This window comes from Moschus berezovskii, chromosome 7 (genome assembly GCF_049115385.1).
Source record: "Moschus berezovskii isolate FMDL1 chromosome 7, NW_MosBer_1.0, whole genome shotgun sequence".
Lineage (NCBI taxonomy): Eukaryota > Metazoa > Chordata > Mammalia > Artiodactyla > Moschidae > Moschus > Moschus berezovskii.
In genome coordinates, this window is record NC_142466.1 from 46094027 (window position 1) to 46113086 (window position 19060).

Consider the following 19060-nt stretch of genomic DNA (forward strand, 5'->3'; position numbering starts at 1 on the left):
GAAACTATAAGCAAGGTGAAAAGACAGCCTTCAGAATGGGAGAAATTAATAGCAAATGAAACAACTGACAAAGAATTAATCTCTAAAATATACAAGCAGCTCCTTCAGCTCAATTCCAGAAAAATAAACGACCCAATCAAAACATGGGCCAAAGAACTAAACAGACATTTCTCCAAAGAAGACATACAGATGTCTAACAAACACATGAAAAAATGCTCAACATCCCTCATAATCAGAGAAATGCAAATCAAAACCACAATGAGATACCATTTCACACCAGTCAGAATGGCTGCTATTCAAAAGTCTACATGCAATAAATGCTGGAGAGGGTGTGGAGAGAAGGGAACCCTCTTACACTGTTGGTGGGAATGCAAACTAGTACAGCCACTATGGAGATTCCTTAAAAAACTGGAAATAGAACTGCCATATGATGAGAGTCCCTTGGACTTCAAGGAGATCCAACCAGTCCATTCTAAAGGAGATCAATCCTGGGTGTTCATTGGAAGGACTGATACTAAAGCTGAAGCTCCAATACTTTGGCCACCTCATGCGAAGAGTTGACTCATTGGAAAAGAGTCTGATGCTAGGAGGGATTGGGGGTGGGAGGAGAAGGGGAGAACAGAGAATGAGATGGCTGGATGGCATCACCGACTCGTTGGACATGAGTTTGATTGATCTCTGGGAGTTGGTGATGGACAGGGAGGCCTGGCGTGCTGTGACTCATGGGGTCACAAAGAGTTGGACACGACTGAGTGACTGAACTAAACTGAACTGAACTGATGATCCAGCAATCGCACTCCTGGGCATACACACCGAGGAAACCAAAATTGAAAGAGACACGTGTACTCCAATGTTCATCGCAGCACTGTTTATAATAGCAAGGACATGGAAGCAACCTAGACGTCCATCTGCAGATGAATGGATAAGAAAGCTTTGGTACGTATACACAATGGAGTATTACTCAGCCATTAAAAAGAATGCTTTTGAATCAGTTCTAATGAGGTGGATTAAACTAGAGCCTATTATACAGAGTGAAGTAAGCCAGAAAGAAAAACAACAATACAATATACTAACGCATATATATGGAATTTAGAAAGATGGAAATGACAACCCTGTATACAAGACAGGAAAAGAGACACAGATGTATAGAACAGTCTTTGGGACTCTGTGGGGGAGGGGGAGGCTGGGATGATTTGGGAGAATGGCATTGAAACATGTATATTATCATATGTGAAATGAATCGCCAGTTCAGGGTCAATGCATGTTACAGGATGCTCGGGGCTGGTGTGCGGGGATGACCCAGAGGGAGGATAAGGGGAGGAGGGAGGTGGGAGGGGGGTTCAGGAAGGAAACTCATGTACACTTGGGGCAGATTCATGTCAATGTATGGCAAAACCAACCAATATAATATTGTAAAATAATTAGCCTCCAATAAAAATAATAAAAAAAAGAAAAGTAATGCTCAAAATTCTCCAAGCCAGGCTTCAGCAGCACGTGAACTGTGAAATTCCAGATGTTCAAGCTGGTTTTAGAAAAGGCAGAGGAACCAGAGATCAAATTGTCAACATCCGCTGGCAATGGATCATCGAAAAAGCAAGAGAGTTCCAGAAAAAGATCTATTTCTGCTTTATTGACTATGCCAAAGCCTTTGACTCTGTGGATCACAATAAACTGGAAAATTCTTCAAGAGATGGGAATACCAGACCACCTGACCTGCCTCTTGAGAAACCTGTATGCAGGTCAGGAAGCAACAGTTAGAACTGGACATGGAACAACAGACTGGTTCCAAATAGGAAAAGGAGTACGTCAAGGCTGTATATTGTCACCTTGTTTATTTAACTTATATGCAGAGTACATCATGAGGAAAGCTGGGCTGGAAGAAGCACAAGGTGGAATCAAGATTGCTGGGAGAAATATCAATAACCTCAGATATGGAGATGACATCACCCTTATGGCAGAAAGTGAAGAAGAACTCAAAAGCCTCTTGATGAAAGTGAAAGAGGAGAGTGAAAAGGTTGGCTTGAAGCTCAACATTCAGAAAACTAAGATCATGGCATCTGGTCCCATCACTTCATGGGAAATAGATGGGGAAACAGTGGAAACAGTGTCAGACTTTATTTTTTTGGGCTCCAAAATCACTGCGGATGCTGATTGCAGCCATGAAATTAAAAGCAAATTATGACCGACCTAGACAGCATATAAAGAAGTAGAGACATTACTTTGCCAACAAACATCTGTATAGTCAAGGCTATGGTTTTTCTAGTGGTCATGTATGGATGTGAGAGTTGGACTGTGAAGAAAGCTGAGTGCCAAAGAATTGATGCTTTTAAACTGTGGTGTTGGAGAAGACTCTTCAGAGTCCCTTGGACTGCAAGGAGATCCAACCAGTCCATTCTAAAGGAGATCAATCCTGGGTGTTCATGGGAAGAACTGATGCTAAAGCTGAAACTCCAATACTTTGGCCACCTCATGCGACGAGTTGACTCACTGGAAAAAACTCTGATGCTGGGAAAGGTTGGGGGCAGGAGGAGAAGGAGACGACAGAGGATGAGATTTTGGATGGCATCACCGACTCAATGGACATTAGTTTGGGTAAACTCCAGGAGTGGTGATGAGCAGGGAGGCCTGGCGTGCTGTGATTCATGGCGTCACAAAGAGTGGGACACGACTGAGCAACTGAACTGAACTGAACAGCAGGTACATGATAAGTGGTATTATTTTTTAAATATCTAGATTCTGTCTATAACTATTCAAGAATAGAGTATATTTATTAGTTATTTCTCCTCTCTAACACCCCCCCACATGCACGCACACGCACATACGCACACACACACACCATTCTGTTCAGTGGATGCTGAATTAATTAACCAGATATTCCTCCCTGCCTCTAGAAAACTGAGATCTAAAATAGATACAAGTGACACTGAGAGCACCAGGAAGACATAAGGACAAATTGTCCAACTGTTTTCAGTTCAGTTCAGTTCAGTTGCTCAGTCGTGTCCGACTCTCCACAACCCCATGAATCACAGCATGCCATGCCTCCCTGTCCATCACCAACTCCCGGAGTTCACTCAAACTCATGTCCACAGAGTTGCTGATGCCATCCAGCCATCTCATTCTCTGTCGTCCCCTTCTCCTCCCACCCCTAACCTTTCCCAGCATCAGAGTCTTTTCCAGTGAGTTAACTCATTGCATGAGGTGGCCAAAGTATTGCAGTTTCAGCTTAGACTATAGCTAAAAACAAATGTTAACCACGTATGCAAGTACAAGGGAGTGCAAAAAGTAACCTGTTGATTTTTGGTGAAAGGAAGAGGGGGTGGGCACTAGCTTTCATTAGGTAGGAAATAATTTCTTTAAGAAATAGAATTTTGATACAATCTTTGAAGTAAAGACATGTATACGGCCCAGATATGAATAAACATTTTTTTTCTTAAATTTTTGGGAGGAGTATAAATGAGTAAAAACAGTGAAAATTGATTTTTCTACTAAAATAATGGTAACAGCCACATGGAATACATCAAATATGTATGACTTACTAAGTGTTTTCTAGGTACTGAGTTCATGTTCTGCACTTTTAAAGTTTGTGGAGGTGGAAGGAATATTTAAGCCTCTCTCCACAACTTTTGCCTTTTGAGAGCCTCCCTTGTGTGTCTCTATGTTATGAGTTGCTAATTTGACTGTGTTAGTCACTCAGTCGTCTCTGACTCTTTGTTACCCCATTAACTATAGCCTATCAGGTTCCCCTGTCCCTGGAATTCTCCAGGCAAGAATACTGGAGTGCATAACCATTTCCTTCTCCAGAGACTCTTCCCCACCCAGGGACTGAACCTGGGTCTTCTGCTTCACTCACTGGGTCATGGGTCAGCAGAGAGCAGGATGACTGCACCTCAAAGAGCTGTTTATAACCTGTGGCCTTTTCTTGAAGTTCTCTTTTCCATGCCAATAAGCATACTTAGCCAGGCCTGCTGGGCTGCCTGCCTCAAAAAGCTCTCACGTTTTCCTCACTCACATTCCCGCTTCTATTTGTGACTGGGTGGTGGGGCAGATTTTCTTATCTATGAGGCTGGATGGATGAGTGACTTCAGGGTCTGATTTGGAAATCTGGACTCAGTTTAAGACAAGGGAACAAGAAACCAGAAGTCCCTATTCTGAGTCGTGTTCTCCACAGCAGATTATAAGAGAAGGCTCAGTGTAGGGAGAGGCAAAATGAGAAAATTATGTGCTCATCCACTTATTAGTTTAAATTTTTGAGCTCATTTCCCATTTGGCTACTTATTACTCTGCGTATATCTCACTTAGTCAAGAACTTAGAGACAACTGGGGTGAGTAGCTCTAAACCTGACTCCATCCCCTTAATATACCTCCTCTCACTTAAACCATGCAAAGACCTTATGGGGTAGACTAAATTCATACTCCAGGAATAAATAAGGAAATGGCTGGAATCTGGAGTGACTGAGGGGACTTGAACTCAAGCCCTTCATGGGTACAGCATTCTGAATTCTGCATTGGAATCATCATAAGAGGATGGTTCTCTAAGTAAGTACAAAAGTCTAGGAATGAAGCATCAAATATGGGAAGAGGGATGTTTTCAGAGGGACTTAGGAGTACCCAGAAATAGAAGAAGATGAGAAGAATTAAGTTCTGAAGCAGCCTACTAAAGAACTTGAACTGGTTAGACTCATTGGTCTCCTTGGAGCCAATTTTGGTCTGTCTCTAGCAATCCAATAGTACCAGAAGCATGCATTTTAAGTACTTGCTTTATCTCATTTTGTTACTTTATCTACACTTATTTTCCCTTGGTTTGATGTCCCCTTATTATCATTTCATCATATTAGGTTGTAGATAATTTCTATAAACTCTGGGGTTTGGGAGGGGCATAAAGTAGAATAAATGGATTCATAGGAATAATGTCTTATGGATGAGGGCTTGGCCTACTCCAACAAGATAGCTTAGGACAAGATACCGGTCTTGGTTGCCAAGTTGACAGGTGATTTCAGAGGTAAGAGGGCTAGGAATTAGGAGCTGGGCTGAGGCTTTGGCTATATAAATAAGGGAGCAGATGGGAGAGATGTTCTGCTAAAAGAATAATCAAGAAATGATGCAACTGACAAGGGATTAATTTCCAAAATATACAAACAGCTCATAGAACTCAACATCAAAAACACAAACAACCCAATTAAAAAATAGGCAGAACACCTGAATAGACATTTTTTCAAAGAAAACTTACAGATGGACAACAGGCACATGAAAAGATGCTCAACATAGCTAATTATTAGAGAAATGCAAATCAAAACTGCAATGAAGTATCATCTCACACAATCAGAATGGCTATCATCAAAAGTCTACAGAGAATAAATACTGGAAGGGTGTGGAGAAAATGGAACCGTCCTACACTATTGGTGGAAATGTAAATTGCTATAGTCACAATGGAGAACAGTATAGAGGATCCTTACACTAAAAGCAGAATTACTATATGATCCGGCAATCCCACTCGTGGGCATATATCCAGAAAAGATGAAAACTCTAATTTTAAAAAATACATGCACTGCAATGTTCACTACAACACTATTTACAATAGTCAAGATATGGAAGGAATATACACGTTCATCGACAGATGAATTGGTAAAGAAGATGTGGTGTATGTGTGTGTTCAGTTCAGTTCGGTCGCTCAGTCGTGTCTGCCTCTGTGACCCATGGACTGCGTAGCACGCCAGACTTCCCTGTCCATCACCAACTCCCAGAGTTTCCTCAAACTCCTGTCCATTGAGTTGGTGATGCCACCCAACCATCTCATCCTCTGTCATCCCTTTCTCCTCCAACCTTCAATCTTTCCCAGCATCAGGGTTTTTTCCAATGAGTCAGTTCTTCACATCAGGTGGCCAAAGTATTGGAGTTTCAGCTTCAGCATCAGTCCTTCCAAAGGATACTCAGGACTGCTTTCCTTTAGGATTGACTGGTTGGACCTCCTTGCAGCACAAGGGATGCTCAAAAATCTTCTCCAACACCACAGTTCAAAAGCATCAATTCTTCGGCGCTCAGCTTTCTTTATAGTCCTACTCTCACATCCATACATGACCACTGGAAAAACCATTGCTCTGACTAGACGGATCTGCGTTGGCAAAGTAATCTCTGCTTTTTAATATGCTATCTAGGTTGGTCATAGCGTTCCTTCCAAGGAACAAGAGTCTTGTAATTTCATGGCTGCAGTCACCATCTGCAGTGATTTTGGAGACCAAGAAAATAAAAGTCTGTCACTGTTTCCACTGTTTCCTCATCTACTTGCCATGAAGTGATGGGACCGGATGCCATGATCTTAGTTTTCTGAATGTTGAGTTTTAAGCCAACCTTTTTCACTCTCCTCTTTTACTTTCATCAACAGTCTCTTCAGTTTCTCTTCACTTTCTGCCATACAGTGGTCATCTGTATATGTGAGGTTATTGATATTTCTCCCAGAAATCTTGATTCCAGGTTGTGCTTCATCCAGCCCAGCGTGAGGTACTCTGCATATAAGTTAAACAAGCAGGGTGACAATACACAGTCTTGACGTACTCCTTTCCCTATTCGGAACCAGTTGTTCCACGACTGGTTCCAACTGTTGCTTCTTGACCTGCATACAGATTTCTCAGGAGGCAGGTAAAGTGGTCTGGTATTTCCATCTCTTTAAAACTTTTCCACAGTTTGTTGTGATCTACACAGTTAAAGACTTTGGTGTAATAATCAATAAAGCAGGAATAGATGTTTTTCTGAAAAACTCTTGCTTTTTCTATGAGCCAATGGATGTTGGCAATTTGATCTTTGGTTCTCTGCCTTTTCTAAATCCAGCTTGAACATCTGGAAGTTCACAGTTCATGTACTGTTGAAGCCTGACTTGGAGAATTTTGAGCATTACTTTGCTAGCGGGTGAGATGAGTGCAATTGTGCAGTAGTTTGAACATTCTTTAGCACAGCCATTCTTTGGGGTTAAAATGAAAATTTATCTTTTCCAGTCCTGTGGCCATGGCTGAGTTTTCCAAATTTTCTGGCATATTGAGTGCAGCACTTTCACAGCATCATCTTTCAGGATTTGAAATAGCTCAGCTGCAGTTTCATCACCTTCACTAGCTTTGTTCGTAGAGATGCTTCCTAAGGCCCACTTGAATTTACATTCCAGGATGTCTGGCTCTAGATCACACCATCATGATTATCTGGGTCATGAAGATCTTTTTTGTATAGTTCTGTGTATTCTAGCCACCTCTTCTTAATATCTTCTGCTTTTGTTAGGTCCCTACCATTTCTGTCCTTTATTGTGCTCATCTTTGCACGAAATGTTCCCTTGGTATCTATAATTTTCTTGAAGAGATCTCTAGTCTTTCCCATTCTGTTGTTTTCCTCTATTTCTTTGCATTGATCACTGAGGAAGGCTTTCTTATCTCTCCATGCTATTCTTTGGAACTCTACATTCAAATGGGTATACCTTCCCTTTTCTCCTTTGCCTTTCATTTCTCTTCTTATCCCTGCTATTTGTAAGGCATCCTCAGACAACCTTTTTGCATTTCTTTTTCTTGGGGATGGTCTTGATCAATATCTCCTGTACCATGTCACAAACCTCCGTCCATAGTTCTTCAGGCACTCTTTCTATCAGATCTAATCCCTTGAATCTATTTATCACTTCCACTGTATAATCGTAAGGACTTTGATTTAGGTCATACCTGAATGGTCAAGTGGTTTTCCTTACTTTCTTCAATTTAAGTCTGAATTTGGCAATAAGGAGTTCATGATCTGAGCCACAGTCAGCTCCTGGTCTTGTTTTTGCTGACTGTATAGAGCTTCTCCATCTTTGGCTTCAAAGAATATAGTCAATCTGACTTCAGTATTGACCATCTGGTAATGTCCATGTGTAGAGCTTTCTCTTGTGTTGTTAGAGGAGGGTGTTTGCTATGACCAGTGCATTCTCTTGGCAAATTCTGTTACTTTGCCTTACTTCATTTTGCACTCCAAGGCAAAAGTGTGTGTGTGCGTATAAAATACAACCCAGCCATAAAAAACAATGAAATAATGTCATTTGTAGCAAGTGGATGAAACTAGAGATTAGCATACTAATTGAAGTAAGTCAGACAAAGACAAATAACATGATATCACTTATATGTGGGATCTAAAAATATGATATAAATGAACTTATTTACAAAACAGAAGTAGATTCATATACATAGAAAACAAAGTTATGGTTACTATTGGGGGATGGGGCAGAAGGATAATTTAGGAGTTTGGGATTAATAGAAACACACTGCTGCTGCTGCTGTTTAGTTGCTAATTCATGTCCGACTCTTGACGACCCCATGGACTATAGCCTTCCAGGCTCCTGTGTCCATGGGATTTCCCAGGCAAGAATACTGGAGTGGGTTGACATGTCCCACTCCAGGGGCTCTTTCCAACCCAGAGATCAAACTCATGTCTCCTGTATTGGTAAGCAGATTCTTTACCACTGAGCCACTTAGGGAGCCCTAGATATACACTGTTGCTGCTGCTGCTGCTGCTAAGTCGCTTCAGTCATGTCCGAGTCTGTGCAACCCCATAGACAGCAACCCACCAGGCTCTTCTGTCCACAGGACTCCCCAGGCAAGAATACTGAAGTGGGTTGCTGTTTCCTTCTCCACAGATATACACTACTATATATAAAATAGATGGACTACAAATAGTTACTGTATAGCACAGGAAATTATATTCAAAATATGTAATAACCTATAATGGAAAAGAATCTGAAAAAGAATATATATACACCACATATCTTTATCTATATATATGTACATACTTATAAAACTAAATCACACATAAAACTAACATAACATTATAAATCAACTATTTGTCAATGAAAAAATAAAATAAATTTTTAAAAAAAGAACAAGCAATATCTGAGGGAGAGGCATGAGCCCACATCCTCCATTTACTTAACATTAAAGACATCTCCCCATCTTATTTGGGAAGTGGCTGAAAACACATCATTATCAGCAACACACAATAGGGAAGCTGGACTGAGGGTGATATTCTTAGGAAAACATGAGTAAATTTTAGAATTTCAGAGGTGGCAGTGATCTTAAAATTCAATTAGTCCAACTTCCTGCTCAACAAGAAGTTATCTTCTCCAGCATCTTTGCTAGATGACTATCTTGATGAATGTTTCACATGCACTTGGAAACAATGTGTATTCTGTAGCTGTTGGGCATGAGTTTTATATAAGTCAATCAAGATGGCTAATGCTGTTCTACTCTTTTGTTTTCTTTTTGGGTATTCTACCAGTTATAATAGAGATGAGTCGAAATCTCCAAATATGACTATGGATTTGTTTATTTCTCCTTTTAGGTCTGTCAAATTTTGTTTTATACACTTTGAAGCTATATGGTTAGATGTATACACATTTAGGATTGTTATATCTTCCTGCTGAATTGAATTTTTTTCTATCATTATGAAATGTCCCTTTTTCTCTTTAATAATATTATTTTTCTTGATATTGGTAACCTGCTAGATAACTAACTTTTGGTTAAATATACTTATAAATGGAAGCTCCTACTTCCAGAAGTGGTCCTTGCAGTGATTAGACAATAAGAAAGTTAAACTTTCACTGGGAAGATTATCTTTATGCCAAGTCAAATTTTGCCTCATGGTAGCTTCAACCCATTTGTGCTTACTTGTCTGGTTTAGCAAAACAACACATAGTAAGCATAGTAGTTAAGAACGTGGGCCTTAGAGTCCAAAAGTTTTGACTAGACTTAAGTGCTGCTTACATAACTTGTCAAGCCTTAAGCCTCATTTGTAAAATAGGCACAGCATTACTTATCCTTAACTGTAGTGTTAGAATGATAAATGAGTTAGGTACCTAGAACGTATTAAATAGTCAATTAGTACTGCTAATTATTATCCAGATAATATTATTATTATCTCTTCCTGCTTTCACTAATTGCTGACTTGCCTCACTATTCTTCATTTGGCTTCTCAGTCTGTTTCATCAAAAGAATTACTACTTTCTGATTTCAGTTTCCAGTAGTTTAAATGCTTCTTGTTATCCTGCTATCTCTGACTATGTGATTCAAATGTTACTGGCAACTTTAGCATTTCTGAAATAAAGATAAGCTTTATTATCTTTACTATATATTATAGCACTATGTTATCTACTGTACATAGTATTATCTGGTTTATCATCATAATGATCATAACTAAGGTGTAAAAAATGTAGTTTTAAATGCCTTAACCTTAAAGAGTCCTGGCAGGTTTCTAGCAGTCATTAAAATAAATATTTTAGGACTGCTCTCAATTGGTCTGTTAAATGACCTGGAGAGGAACATCAGGTTAAACAGTTTGTAATTCCCAGGAGCTTTCCCACCCCTCAAAATTCAGGATATTGTTTTCTTAACTCAGGCTTTCCTTATTCCCGTCTGTTTCCCCAGGGAGAAAAGACAGAGCAGAGATTTAGCCTCATTATTAAGTTCTTTTAGGAAATGCTTTTTTCTGGATCTAGAACCTAAATGTACAGACATCATTCCACTACTAAGATGTTTCTCTTGGGCTGTCTCCTCCCTATGCTGTTTGTCTTCCCCTTCTTAGGGTGAAGGCTGTTTCTCTCTATGCTGCCTTCTTCTTCTACTTTTTGATGAAGTTGTACTCTATCCTGGACCTTTCTGTTGATTTAAAGAAATTCTGCCAAGCCTCAGCCTGCTCAGGCCTTCAGGATGGTTTGGCCCTTCTGTTCTTAGCTCCTGCTCTGTGTCTGTCTGGGATCTATGCACAGGCCAGTTCTCAACTGCTGGGCTCAATCCCTGGCTTCTCGGGGCTGCTGTGCTCTCCTCTTCCATCATGCTACCTGGCCTTCCTCTGACAGATATCTAATCTTGGGTTGCAACCTGGCGTTTCAAAAACTACAGCCTTCTGTTACTGTCTTTTATAAACTCTTTAGCCATGATATCTGGTGTTTTTTCCCCTGTCCTTATGAAATCAATCCTCTTCTCACCATATTTATTATGAACTGTTGTCCAGACATAAAAGAAAATATTATAAATCTATTTTTAAGTGTATGCCAAAAATCAGGCATTTTAAAGACAAACACATCCTTCCTCTAGTCTTGTTCTATTTAAGCATAACCTAACTGGGGTCCCAGATCTCCCCTGTTTCTTTCAGAGACCCCCAATTAGGGCAGAATATCCTTAGGTGCTTGCCTTCAACCTCCTTTTTTTTTTCTTCCTTTTTGCTTGCATTCCTCCTAAAACAATTGTGATGCAGTGTGCTCCCTCTTACATATTCATTAAGTTTATTCTTGGAATATTTCATATGTTTATATATTGGAAAAATATATAATGTTTAGCATTTTATGAACACATCTTTAATACACACCACCATCCACTGAAAAATATAGGGCTTCCCTGGTGGCCCAGTGGTTAAGAATCCTCCTTGCAATGCAGGGGACACATGTTCGATCCCTGGTCTGTGAAGATCCCCCATGCTGCAGAGCAACTAAGCCTGTGCACCACAACTACTAAGCCTGCAAGCCACAACTACTGAAGCCCATGTGCCTTGAACTTGTGCTCCACAATAAGAGAAGCCACTGCAATGAGAAGCCCACACACCACAACTAGAGAAAGTCCACATACAGCAACAAAGATCCAGTGCAGCCAATAAATAACAAATAAACACATTTATAAAAAAAAATCATGAGGAACCCTGGGCTGGAAGAAGCACAAGCTGGAATCAAGATTGCTGGGAGAAATATCAATAACCTCAGATATGCAGATGACACCACCCTTATGGCTGAAAGTGAAGAAGAACTCAAAAGCCTCTTGATGAAAGTGAAAGAGGAGAGTGAAAAGGTTGGCTTGAAGCTCAACATTCAGAAAACTAAGATCATGGCATCTGGTCCCATCACTTCATGGGAAATAGATGGGGAAACAGTGGAAACAGTGTCAGACTTTATTTTTTGGAGCTCCAAAATCACTGCGGATGCTGATTGCAGCCATGAAATTAAAAGATGCTTACTCCTTGGAAGGAAAGTTTGACCAACCTAGATAGTATATTAAAAAGCAGAGACATTACTTTGCCAACAAAGGTCTGTCTAATCAAGGCTATGGTTTTTCCCGTGGTCATGTATGGATGTGAGAGTTGGACTGTGAAGAAAGCTGATCGCCGAAGAATTGATGCTTTTGAACTGTGGTGCTGGAGAAGGCTCTTGAGAGTCCCTTGGACTGCAAGGAGATCCAAACAGTCCATTCTAAAGGAGATCAATCCTGGGTGTTCATTGGAAGGACTGATGTTAAAGCTGAAACTCCAATACTTTGGCCACCTCATGCGACGAGTTGACTCACTGGAAAAGACTCTGATGCTGGGAAGGATTGGGGGTGGGAGGAGAAGGGGACGACAGAGAATGAGATGACTGGTTGGCATCACCGACTCGATGGACCTGAGTTTGAGTGAACTCCGGGAGTTGGTGATAGACAGGGAGGCTTGGCATGCTGTGATTCATGGGGTCGCAGAGAGTCTGACACGACTGAGCGACTGAACTGAACTGATAAAAGAAAATACACATATTCTACTCTAATGGTCAGAACTTTTCTTTTTATTAATGTTCCCTAAATATCAGTTCCCATTCCACTTCTACAGAATTTTATCTTAGTGCAACATGTTTGATCACTCCTTTGATGGTTTTCCTTTTGTTTCTTTGCAACAACAAAATTGTGTAACTATTGAAATTAAATTTTTTTCTTGTGACCATGAGGCTTTAAGTGTTCAAATTTTTCTTCAGCATTGAGGTCTAATTTCCATTATTATCAGCACATGTAAAATCAAAACAAATATTATGAATATTGACAATTATTAAACATAAGAAAAGTTTACTGGAAATGTATCTCTTAACGGGATGGATGGGATTCTCATTTTCTATCGTGCATGAGGATGCAAATGACTTAACAGTTGGAATGAGACAATCTTCAGAATCAATTCTATTTCTGTTGTTCATTTTTTGTAGCTATAAGGGCTAAGGAGTCTTGCTCATATGAATAAGTAGGTGGGCATGGAAGGAGTTCAGTTATAGTAATATTTCATTCTTTGAAAGCCTTATGATTTATATAACAAAAGTACTTCATTTTTTCTTATTAGCTATTAATTCTATTAGGGACTCCTTCAATTTTGCTGAAAACAGAGAATTTGATACTTCCTGGTTTGCTGAAGGATTTGTTAGTCATTACAAGTTGGTAAGATATCAGTATTTCCAGTCATTCTTCTGTTTGGCACTATGGAAGTTTTCACACCTCGGAGCAAAGCACTATATTCATGATGGGTGAGAGATATGAAGTGGGTAAAGCCAAATTAAAAGAGGAAGTGTTTTAGGGGAACCCCAATAGCCTTGCCTGGAAGGCACATTCTCAGGCACAGTCAATTTAGGGAAAGAGTATTTGAGGAAGATGAAAATCTAGAAACTAATTTCCTAAAACTGTCTATGTGTATGCATCCCATAGAAAGTCTTTGCGATCCCATACAGTCTAGCTAGACAATCATTAAAGGTATAAGGGATTAATATTTAATTAATTAAGGTTTGAGTCATCCTGTCGAGTCATCCCTGATCTAGGTGAGGAAGCAGACAGAGAGCCTTTCCATGGATGAGGGACAGCTCTCAGCCAGAGTAAGAAAGACTGGGACTGGTATCAAACTGCCCAAAGACCCTACTTGCATTAAAGCATGCCCGCAAAGGTCAACAAACACGGGGCAGTGATTTCAGGGTGCAGATATCCAAGGACACCAGGAGATCGTGAGGATGTTGAGCTCTCTCTCCTCCCATTGATTAAACTCAGACTAATGTCAATGTCTGGAGCTCCTCCCAGTTGACTGTAGAAAATGCAGTGAAGGTAGAAGGAGGTTATATCCAGGCTGAGGGCTTTCTTGATGATTCACTGTTAGTTGATGTGTAAGAGGGCACTATCCTTGCATTTAACTGAGGGTCTTTGAACCAAGCCTCTGGACACCCACCATATGCCAGGCACCATGCTCAGTTTTTTATGTTATCTCTTTTAATTTTTACAGTAATCCTATGTGGTAGACGCTACTATTGATATTCTTTTACAAGTAAGAAAAATTCCAGATTATGATAACCTCAGATAAGCAGATGACACCACCGTTATGGCAGAAAGTGAAGAGGAACTAAAAAGCCTCTTGATGAAAGTGAAAGGAGAGTGAGAAAGTTGGCTTAAAACTGAGCATTCAGAAAATGAAGATCATGGCATCCGGTCCAATCCATGGCAAATAGATGGGGAAACAATGGAAACAGTGACAGGCTTTATTTTGGGGGGCTCCAAAATCACTGCAGATGGTGACTGCAGCCATGAAATTAAAAGACTCTTGTTCCTTGGAAGGAAAGCTATGACCAGCCTAGACAGCATATTAAAAAGCAGAGACATTATTTTGTCAACAAAGATCCAGCCAGTCAAAAGCTATGGTTTTTTCAGTAGTCATGTATGGATGTGAGAGTTGGACTATACAGAAAGCTGTGCACCGAAGAATTGATGCTTTTGAACTGTGGTGTTGGAGAAGACTCTTCAGAGTCCCTTGGACAGCAAGGAGATCCAACCAGTCCATCCTAAAGGAAATCAGTCCTGAATACTCATTGGAAGAACTGATGCTGAAGCTGAAACTCTAATACTTTGGTGACCTGATGCGAAGAACTGAGTCATTGGAAAAGACCCTGGTGCTGGGAAAGATTGAAGGCAGAAGGGGATGACAGAGGATGAGATGGTTGGATGGCATCACCGACTCAATGGACATGAGTTGGAGTAAGCTCTGGGAGTTGGTGATGGACAGGGAAGCCTGGAGTGCTGCAGTCCATGGTGTCGCAGAGTCGGACACAACTGAGCAACTGAACTCAGACTGACTGATAAAAATCGTAATAACCCACTCAAGGTCACAAGTGAAAATAACATTCACCCTCATGTCTAATTATACCAGTTTGTCCTTCTTTATACCAGATTGTGAAATCACACCACAGCTGTCAAGGTCAATGGTCATTAGGGACCAAAATTCGGAGACTCTCCAGAAGACAGAACAGATCCTCTGAAGTCTAGTGGCAGAGGAAAACTGACATAGTTTACCTCAGAACAGTTAGTAAAGGCTGAGACACACAAGCTGATTAACAGAGCCAAATCTACTTTTCTATAGCTGTTATGTCTTTCCTCAAGTGACCTTTCCCAGAACAAATAGCAACTTGAAGATTCTCTTCTGATTTAGGTTCTTGGCTCATGTTGTGGTAGAGAGCCCTCAACCCAGAGGAATGGAGACAGCTACTGAACTGGCTCCCTCAGGCTACCCATTTCAATTCTCTGAACTTCAGCTGTTTTCTGTGCAGTAGATAAGACTGCGGCTAGAGTAGCATTTCTCAAACATTTTAGACTATGACCCAGAGTGAGGAAGAATTTATTATACCACAAGCCAAGATGCACACCCACACGCGTGCGCGCACACACACACGCACACACCCCTCTGAAATAGTTTGTGATGCCCTGATATATTCAATTCTATTCATTTATTAATTTTATTGATTAAAAAACCCACTTTTGTCACTCTTTAAACTGATATTTTAAACTTTTAATGGGTTGCAAATCATGGTTTAAAAAACTCTGGACTCTGAAAGAGTAGTATAATATCAAGCCAATATCGTTCCTGTGAATTAGGCAAAACTTATCTTTGGTACCCTCCCAACTTACAGGGAGTCATTTTCCTGGCTTTCTCTAGACCTGTTTTATTCCCTCTACCCTTATTTACCCTCACCTCCGTTGCTTTATACCTAGATATGAAAAACTACTTCTGAGCAGGTGCTTTTGTCTTTTCTGAGGCAGCTTTTTCTCTTTATAATTATCGTCCCAATTTTTGCTTGGGTTAGCGTCAGTGGACTTATTACTTGCAACTAACACAGGTCCTGCATTGGAGAGGTGCCTCCATGGACTCCAGTCCCTGAAATTACTCACCTTTGACTTTCAGCGTCAGGTACTTGTAGTCCCAGGCAATCCCATAGATGATCAGACAGCGGTACTGCCCCGCATCCTTCAGCTGGATTCGGGGGATGAGGAACAAGGCTTTCCCCAGGGGCAGCTGCTCCTCCAGCAAAGTGGCTCTTTCACTGAGCAAGACTGTATCATTTTCCACTTTTTGCAAACTGGCTTTTAAAATTCCGAGTTCCACATGACCTCCAGTGTCAAAATCACACTCCAAGGTCACATTGCTGCCGTAGTCTACCATGTACATTTCCTTTGGGACAGTCACTGTGAACAAAGCTGAACAGAAAATAAGACATTCTCCCATTGTCTGCCTTCACATTTCAGTTCTGTTCAGAGTGGGGGAGCTGAGGAGACCCATACAACCTCTGTTTCCCAGGAGACACCTATCATCATCTGGGCATTTGCAGAGGTTCCTCTCTATCCCTTGCCCCATCCGCTTTGGGGAAGAGTGTAATTCTTGATCCCTGCTCTGAGGTAGTTCTCAACTCTCAACATTCCTCACCTGTACAGCTGACTGGCCTCCTGCTCCCATTATCCAAGCTCATTTCTTTATATGGATCAAATTACACCATTCCCTGCCAAACTCTACCTCCTCTCAGCAGAGATAGTAATAATAACAACTATCAACTGTTGAATTCTTACTAGGGGTAGGCCTCTGCTAGCACATGATCTCTTTTAGTCTCCCCAGCCAATGAGGTAGAGCCATCTTCTTTTTAGAAAATGAGACTGACAAAGATTGGTTAAACAACTTGCCTAAGATTGCACAGTCAGGATCAGATCTAGGTATTGCTAAGTTCAAGTGCTCTTGACCACCACATCATACAAGCCCACTGTAGAAATGTCTTTTCTACTAATACTAATACTTAATGTATATCTACCATGTGTCGGCCACTGTTCTAGACTCTAAAGCATATCATTCAATATTGAAAATGCAACCATAAAATACGCATAATCATTACTGTTTTATAGTTGAAGAAACTGGGTCAAAGAGGTTTGTTTCAGGATGCACAATTAGTAAAGTTAAAATTCAGAGCCAGTCAGATGGTTGACTTCAAAATCTATAGTTTTTGAAACAGTAGTTCTCAAATGTGAGGCATATACCTCAAGAAGTATACACAATGATTTTAGATATGAAAGAATCAAGGCCCAAAGGGAATTGGGTTATTCAGAGAAGAATTTATTCCCTCTTCAATTCTATTTCAATCTTTAAAATTGCATACAATTTGCAACTAGACTTTCACATCTCTAACAATGGTTATTTTTCCTTTTAATAAAACAAGAAGCTGTTAGGCAGATATTATCAGGGTAGACTTTAAAGCACCACTTTACTTTTATTGTCTTTATTTTTGCTCATATCTTCTATTTACTAGTATCATTGATACTGGTTTTCCATTTACCACAGGGGCAGATTGTTTTGTTCAAAAAATAAAAGCTCAGTTGATTAGATAATTCTATAAAAACAATAGCGCAAAGAGTAGTCAAACACGGCAAACTAATGAAAGTAGTGTATGCATGAATAAATTGTGAGAAACTGTACAAAATTACACTGTTTCCATTAATAATTAATGGACAGTCATTAAGACTGAGTATACCCAGGGTGGATTCATGTCAATGTATGGCAAAACCAATACAATATTGTAAAGTAATTAGCCTCCAATGAAAATAAATAAACTAAAAAAAAAAAGCATAAAAAAAAAGACTGAGTGTACGATCTCAAAGTAGCTTCTGAATTATGACAGAAGATTAGCTCAAATTAAGTTCAGTAGGACTTGCTTCATTAATCCATTCATTTAATTAATTCAAAACTTTCATTTAACAAATATTTGGGGATAGCTTCAAAGAATACGCTATTCAAGGGGTTGCTTTCACATAAAACATAATATGAAAAGAGCTTGGGATTTAGTGACAGATGAACCTGGGTTCAAATTCTGAGTATATCCAGATTATGAACCCTTTGATCTTGATCACGTCATTAAACTTCTTTGGGTCTCGGCCTCTTTATCTGCAAAGGTCCAAGGTTAAATCTACCTATCAGCAGTGTGGTGAAAACTAGATAAACAGCACAAAGTGACTTATTTTGGCAGGTAGTAGGTAGTCAGCAAACATTGGTTCCTTTCTTTTCTACCATGTTTTAGTTCTTGAGAAAGTGGTATTCTGACCATCCTGGACAACAGATTTCACAGTAAAAATAGATTGGGGGTTTTCAGTTGCTCGAATGATTCACATTGAAATTCTCTTCTGACTGGAGTTTTTCCTCCTACCATCCTGCAAATCTTTGACGGCAGTGCAGGTTGAATTTGTTTTGGTGTCTCCAGTGCCTAGCACATACTAAATTCTATTTAAAAGTTTAACATATAAGTGACCAAAAGGAGGAGAGGAAGAAGAAAAAAAAAGATGAGCCTACCCATATTTGCAAAGAGTAGGACATGACTGAGAGAGTGAGTATGCATGCACCCACATTCACTTCTGTTTTCCTCTCATCAAACTGCATTTTGCCCTAAATTGCACAAACTGGCATTGTTAATCACCACCCAATGCACCCATTAGTGTAGTGTACAAATATGAGTTTTATTAAAAATAAGTGATTAGTTTATATCTTTCTTCCAAACCCTGTTTTAACCACAACTAGAACATGAACGTGCCTTTCTAATAGAAAGGAGTTCACATCTGCCTGGTATTTTTTGTACAGAATGGGGGTCGGGGCAGTGCTTCTGTACAAAACAATGCTAATTAACCTTGCATTTTCTTGGCTACATTGAGAAGACTCTGGGATGATACATGTGAAAAAAAACACTGTGCTTCTAAATTTCCCACATAATTCCATTTTGTGGAATGCCCTGAACACTTGTAATAACTCTCTCTCAAGTCTCCATAATAGGACACTCCTTAAAGTAGATTCCTAGAATCATCTCTAAATATTTGTTATCAAGTACTCTTATAACTAAACCGGAGCTGCTGTGCTGCTAAGTCACTTCAGTCGTGTCCTACTCTGTGTGACCCCAAAGACGGAAGCCCACCAGACTCCCCCATCCTTGGGATTCTCCAGGCAAGAACACTGGAGT

At 40.1% G+C, this 19060-nt stretch overlaps 1 protein-coding gene across 3 annotated transcripts in view; it reads right to left on the bottom strand.

Moving 5' to 3' along the window:
* The window catches only part of PDCD1LG2 (programmed cell death 1 ligand 2), a 77226-nt gene that overhangs the window by 39871 nt on the left and 18295 nt on the right, over positions 1 to 19060 (bottom strand). For all 3 annotated transcript variants that reach the window (XM_088837906.1, XM_088837905.1, XM_088837904.1), the window contains one exon: positions 15969 to 16274. In XM_088837906.1, the coding sequence (XP_088694032.1) occupies positions 15969 to 16274 (306 nt within the window). The remainder of the gene's footprint in view (positions 1 to 15968; positions 16275 to 19060) is intronic.